Source organism: Electrophorus electricus, chromosome 15 (genome assembly GCF_013358815.1).
Source record: "Electrophorus electricus isolate fEleEle1 chromosome 15, fEleEle1.pri, whole genome shotgun sequence".
Taxonomy (NCBI): domain Eukaryota; kingdom Metazoa; phylum Chordata; class Actinopteri; order Gymnotiformes; family Gymnotidae; genus Electrophorus; species Electrophorus electricus.
In genome coordinates this window covers 7,611,754-7,618,758 of record NC_049549.1, presented here as the reverse complement: position 1 = coordinate 7,618,758, position 7,005 = coordinate 7,611,754, and the positions used below count along the sequence as shown (strand labels likewise).

Genomic DNA, 7,005 nt, shown 5'->3' with positions numbered 1-7,005 from the left:
CTGCAAGAACTTCAAAATAGATTTAAGCATTCCTCATTACATCATGTTGGTCAAAGCTCAAAATGGCCTATGTAAGGTGAAATTTTGAATGTGCAAAGAAAACATTGTCAGTTCACTTACATAAAAGGCTATACTATAGCATTCAATATCCAGTTTCATCAAAAACAACCCTTTGATACTGACTAATGTTCACAAGCAAATCAATTCATGGAATAGAATGAGACTCATTATAAAAAAAAATACATTTTTAAAAAGCAGCTTTGGAACCATTAAAATAAAAATGTAAAAGATGAAACAATTCTTATTAGGATATCCAATTACAGTATATTTTTTTCTCTGCTCCGTTACCCATTATTCAAACTAAACATAGATTTTACTTACTCTTCAACGGATATATACATGCAGAAGTGACACCTAATAGGGAAGACACACATTTACACTGGATCAGTGAGTTTGATCAGCTCTAATTCAAGTTCATTAACAGTAGGCAACTGAAGCTCTATCATTTCTACTTGCACATCCCTGAAATAACTCGCTCATGTGGCATAAAAAGCAGATAAAAGTAAAACCAAAATTAAAGGAAACATTGCAAAATATATTCCCAATTACAAAAAAGTTGGGATGTGTAAAATGTAAATATATGTAACTAAAAACAATGCAATGATTTGCAAATCCATAGACCCATATCTTATTCACAACAGAACATAGAAAGCATATCAGATGTTCAAAATTAGGTATTTTACCATTTCATGAAAAATATTAACTCATTTAAAACTTGATGGCAGCAATGCATCTAAAAAAATTGTGATGGTGCAACCAAAGGCTGGAAAAGTAAGTGTTGCTAATAAACAGCTAAAGGAGCAAGTTGTAAGCAAGTCACATGACTGGGGATAAAAAGAGCATTTTAGAAAGGCAGAGTCTCTCAGAAGCAGAAGTTTACCAAACTGCAAAAAAAAACCTGTATTTAAAAATTTTGGAACAATATCAGAAAAATGTTCCTCAATGTAAAACTGCAAAGACTTTGAATATTCAACCAGCTACAGTACATATTATCATCAAAAGATTCAGAGAACCTTGAGAAATCCATGTGCACAATGGACCGGGCTGGCAGTTAATATTGGAACCTCTTGATTTTTGGGAAACCACAGACGCCATGTCCTGCGGACTCAAGAACAGAGGGACCATCCAGCTTGTCATCAGAACACAGTTCAAAAGCTGGTATGGGTGTGGGCAGCTTACACATCTGCAAAGGCACCATCAATGCTAAATAGTATATAGAGGTTTTAGGGCAACATGTGCTCCCATCCAGACATCTCTTTCAGGGAAGGCCTTGCACATTTCCGCAAGACCATGTTAACCACATACTGCATCCATCACAACAGCAAGGCTTTGCAGAAAAGAGTCCAGGTTCTGAACTAGCCTGCCTGCAGTCCAGACCCTTCACCAATAGAAAACATTTCAGGCATCATGAAACGAAAAATCCGCAAAGACCCAGGACCGTTGAGCAGCTTGAATCCATAATCAGGCAAAAATGGGACAACATTCCCTGTCAAAACTCCAGCAATTGGTCCTCTCATTTCCCAGTCATTTACATACTGTTGTTAAGAGGGGATGTTACACAATGGTAGACATGACCTTGTCCCAACGTTTTTGAGATGCATTGCTGCCATCAAGTTCTAATTTAGTTAATATTTTTCATGAAATGGTAAAATGTCTCATTTTGAACATCTGATGTGTTCTATGTTCTATTGTGAACAAAATATAGGTCTACGAGAATTGTAAATCACTGCATTGTTTTTATTTACGTTTATTTACAATTTACAATTTTTTGGAATTGGGATTATATTAAAATGTCTGTATGATACCAAACTGGAGTGTTGCATTAAACATTCAGCAAGTTTTCAATTTAACAAACAAAACTGAAACAAGAAACACTGCTCAAAAACTAACCAAACTGGCTCATCACTCCTATGGTGAGAATGGTCTAGGTGTGATGTAGCTAATATTGCAATGAGCATACCTGATTGACAGTCCACTATAATGGACTCACAACCTGTTGCTCAAGCAGTGTTAAATATTATGGTGCAAGTAGGAAGACTGAGAGTAATATAAAACTATATGGGAATTAAACTACCAATAATAATAAAATAATTGAAAATAATTGCAAATAATTCTAAAGTTCAGTATGGCTGCTGAAAAAACATTAGGACCAAAAAACTATAGGCACAAATAGCTACCTCTCTATATAGTGAAAAGTTGCATGTCTCCAGTTCTAAATAATGTAGCTTACAATTGACTAGCTTCAATTTTTCTTGCAGTTAATATCAGTCTAGCCTCATCTAATGTCTATGTTCACAGATTTAAACTCATGATACTACAAGACTGTTGAGGGCAAGTTTTACCCACATTTTACATTGAAAGTGGAGAGATTCTGGCTGAATTAATTGGTCATTTATTGGACTATAAAACTGTATTCCTAGGACAAAAAGAGAAAAATTAAACTAAATTAGAAAGAAACAGATTTAGATTGCCTGGGTCTTTAAGTTCCATTTTTTTCTTGCTAAGCAAAAGCAAAAACATCACAGTTATACATTCATTTGGCATTAGCACAGATACTTTCCCTGGGGCTCTTCAGAGTGCTTTAGTCATCAAGACAAGTCTTAAAGAGTCACTGATCAGTTTCTAATCTTCTAATATGAAAACAGTGAATTTTGTAGATAGATCTGATCCTCTTGAAATAAATGTTAAATTAATGGGTGAAAGACTTTAGATAAATCCTGTTTTAAAGGACAAGTTCACTAAACTTTTCAAACATTCACTTGATCCTTTCTCAAAAAAGTTATAAAAAGTAAAGTTCTGTTACAGCAAAAAAAACCATTGGTATTAGTCAGCAGTTATGGAATGTAACAAAGTGACATGATGGCTTATGGCTGCTTGTGGAGGACTGCAATACATACATCATATTCTATGATATCCTATGAGAAGCCAATAGTATGCCATTTAAAAGCAAAAATGTCAGTACTCTGGAACAGTACCAAATGCACAAATGCTGAAACCATCTGAATTTTTCATTGAAATCTTGAATGGCACCCACTGAAACACATGCACTATGATTCGCAATGCAAGACAACAACTGAAAGTCTGAAAATGGGGCAATCTTTCCTTTAACACACTTCCTTTAACAGAGTGGCACTTTGGTTATCATCCTGCCACAAGACAATACTGCAACAGAACAAATGTGCACAATGGTCTGTCTATTGCTAACAGACCTTAAGCCCAGAGCATGCTTACCTGACATGCACCAACAAATCCAAACACTGCATTAAATGTTCTGTACTGCTGTAAAGTCTCTAGAATATTCTAGACTTTTCAAACTAGCTAGTTTCACTTTTTCCCCATACCATTCTAAAGGTAAATGCCAGCACTAGAAAGTTTGGGTTTGCTGTAGATTGCTAGGTCAGAGGAGTTTTTTTTTTTTTTTTAGGTTGGTAGTAGAGCACTGGTGCATACTACATGGCTGTGGTCAGTCAATATATGTTGCTGCCTTCACTCCCACCATGTGTCGAGCCTCCGCACACGGACTCTTTGCTTGTAGTGATACTCCTTCAGGTGCTCCTTCAGTGCGTTGGGAATGGGCAAAGCAGCAATGCCATCATATGTGGTGCAGCTGCTGATGACAGCGCGGCAGATATGCTGGAGGCTGAATGGTCGTGTTCGGTGGACAGGGTTTGACAGCAGTGGCTCAAAGAACATGCATGAGCTTGGGTCCTTATAATGCTCCAGGAGGCCAGTGACAGTGGGTGCATGAAACACGCTTGGGTCGTGTACGTCAAAGCTGAAGTTGTGGTTCCACTGCTCAATGCGCGCATGTAGAGAGCGGCCATAGCGACGGAAGCTAACGGAGAATAGGTAGTCCTCCTGAGCAGAGTCACGCAGCAGAAAGGTGCCCTCTGGCTTTCCCTCCAGCAGTGTCTCTGCCTCATAGCGATCCATCACACCCCAGTAGCATGGCAGGTTGGTAATCGCCAGCAGGTCAGGCACTAAGCAGTGAATATAGTCAATCTGAGTGTGGACACGATGGTGGCTGTCCTGGGACTTTGGCCGTTCCAGATGTGCAGGGGACCCTCTCACCAGAGAACAAGGGGATGGTGAGGAGGAGTCTGAGTCTGGGTAGGATTCACTGGAGAAAGTGGGAGCAGACTCGGAGGAAGAGGCCACGACTTCATCGAGAGTGTCGAGGCAGCTTTGGAGGAAGAGCTGGTGTTGGTGGTGCTGCCTTTGCAGCATCTGCTGCTGCTGGAGGGTGGCCCGTTCATCCCCTGCCAGCTCATTCATGCCATGCGCCAGCTTGGGCCCTAGCTTGTACAATGGGTTGATTTGTGCGGTCACCTCAAATGTGTGGATCTGTGCATTGGGTGGTGGATCCACACCTTGCTCAATGCTTATCCTCCTTCTCTCCCGCAGGCGGTCATCCTCGTCCTCAACTACAGCAGCAGTGGCAGCTGTGAGATCAGATGTGGACGCCCCAGCACTGGCAAATGAGTGCAGCACAGGTGGCTGCGAGATAGGAGCTGTGTGCTGCTTGATCAGGTACCACTTCTGGGCAAGATCGGAGCCGGCTGGAAATGGGCAGCTGTCCAGCATTAGCTCGCTTAGGTGGATCTTCCTCCGGGATGAGGTTACAGAGGGGGATGACGTGAGGCTCTGCCCCAAGGTAGAAGTTCCACCATGGGTCTTGATAGGAAAACACTGGCCCACCGCATCCTGGATTTTCTGCCTGAGGGAGCGACTAACACCAGAAGACTTGCCGCTGGTCTCAGGTGCTGGCTGATCTGTGCTTGCTGTGCTCGAAACTGCCCGGGTGGGTGCTCTCTCAGACAGCAAGGACCCCGAGGAGCTGAGAAGATGCCGCCATCTGCGTTCATGAACTGGGGATGACAAGCCCCCATTTCCAGCCTCTAACCCACCCAGGAGGTCTCCGTACTCAAAGCCATCGCTAACCGGCCGCTCAGACAGTGGCTCATGCGGCAGCTGGCCCTTCATCTTGCCCCTGCCGCCCTTCCGTCTCCCCCCATCCTGACGCTCCTCAGAGCGGCTTTGGCGCACCTTGGGTCGAGCACCCCGCTCCCTTTCTTTCCCACGGTCCCCTGTGTCCGTCGACATTGCTGACAAGAAGTTATAAGATTCAGGAAGAGTGCGTGTGACTCTTCCCTGTTTAAAGAGTAGGGGAAACAATTGTACCAAGATGTCAGTTGTCAGCTGTTGGTCCTGTGCTCAGTGTTAACATTCTGACAAAAGGAAAAAATACTGCACTAATGCTGATGTGCCTTCAACTGTTGAAACAACCCGTAAGGGTCACAATACATGTTCATATGGGTTTTAAGACTGATGAAGCAAACAGTCCTTGTTTTGACTTGGCCGGATCCATAAGTCACAGACGTAATGTAAATACCTCATCGCCTTTGGCATTCCTGCGGTAAACGTAGTACTTCCTTAACAACATGTAACGTCTTCTTAGTCTAAGAGGCAGAAATCAAATATCAAGAATGGTTAATTATTTCCCCAAGCATACCAAGTTACATTTAACATTACGTTAATATCATTGCGAAAAACGTTGCTTCGATGTTAAGCTTCTAGAGTTTCTTATATCAAGATTACCAAACTGCGTTGTCAACGAACATTTCGTTTTGACAGCTGTGAATCGGTGCAATAAGACAACTTAATCTCGACAACTGGTTAAAGTGGCTGACTAAAGAAGCGTTAACTTTTAAATAAACTCTTATCTCCCACAATAATCTAGCTAGCCAATACTGAATATTCAAGGCAGTATAAATAACCTGGTAATGTCCATGAATAACCGGGTTTGCTGATGGCAGGTGATGAATTTAGTAAACTAGATAGGCAATATAATTATTGAATAGCGATTCGGCTAGTTAGTGGTCTCCATGTAGGGGCAGCAGAAAGAAATCTAGCTAACGCTATCGTTAAACTAACCTCTCGCTAACTCGGGAGCTACCTACTGTAGGTTAGGTTAGATTAGCTGTCTTGCTGGTTATTCATTCTTGTTTTAGTAATTAGACTGACAGCTTCAAAACCTCATTCGACCAACGAATGCGCTACAACTACAACTGCGCTACAATTTAATAGATGACATTGTACGTACCAATTATGTGTACTTCGCAGCGAATCTTCTGGTGTGACAATTATAAAGCAAGCTTGAAGAACAAAAAATGACAGTGGTAGCATGCAGCTAGCTAACGAAGGTTAGAAAATATCATAATCTTGCGGTTAGATTCTTAATCATGCCACATGATTAGTAAAAACTACCCTTACTCTCATACGCTATATAACCCTTTCCAGAAGAAAAATGAACATGTCCCAAACATCATTGTTTAAAGCAGTCGAATTTCTTCTAGCTGTTTAGTAGCTAGCGAACTAGCTAACTACCAGCTAACGCTGTTCAGAGGGCCCTCTGTCGTTGCGGAAGACAGTTTATAAAGTTCCATCGTGAGATAAACCCCAGATAAACCCCAAACCAACATTTTACCTAAATAAATAAAATAAAATGTAAATAAATAATCTTGCATTTCACATGCTTGTTATAATACGTACATTGTCTTTTGTCATGACAAAGGCATCTGAATTTGATTGAACTCACCGTGCGAAATTACCGAATGTTCTAATAAAGCAATGTAGAAAAACAGCTTTTGTATACACCCGGAATTTAAAACGGTTTCTCTTAAGGCATCTCGCATGCACCTACACAAGTTCTACTTTTAGTATTAGACCACTTTAGAGTTTCTATCTATTATTTTTAAAATCAAACTAAATAAGCATTTCACTTGAAAATATATTTTAGTCTCACAAGGTCATTTTTCTCATTCTTGTTAAACTTGTTATAATAATGCTTTAAACTGAACTGTAATCTATTGACACCTAATGTGCAACCATGGAAAAAAAGATAACGTCCTGTAGATGTTGCTATTAGTGTCTGAAAACCTTTCA

The 7,005-nt window shown here is 40.7% G+C and overlaps 1 protein-coding gene across 3 annotated transcripts; it reads right to left on the bottom strand.

Moving 5' to 3' along the window:
- Positions 1-3,449: 3,449 nt before the first annotated feature.
- On the bottom strand, positions 3,450-6,973 carry socs9 (suppressor of cytokine signaling 9). 3 transcript variants are annotated; one of them, XM_027022927.2, is made up of 3 exons: positions 6,164-6,973; positions 5,453-5,519; positions 3,450-5,211 (listed from the first exon to the last, which is right to left on the bottom strand). In XM_027022927.2, exons 2-3 carry the CDS (start codon positions 5,501-5,503, stop codon positions 3,547-3,549), a joined length of 1,716 nt encoding a protein of 571 aa, XP_026878728.1. In that variant the 5' UTR covers positions 5,504-5,519; positions 6,164-6,973; the 3' UTR covers positions 3,450-3,546. The 3 variants fall into 3 exon arrangements, with proteins under 3 accessions (XP_026878728.1, XP_026878729.1, XP_026878730.1); XM_027022928.2 differs by having other exon boundaries at positions 6,613-6,973; XM_027022929.2 differs by having other exon boundaries at positions 6,659-6,973.
- Between the last annotated feature and the right edge of the window lie 32 nt (positions 6,974-7,005).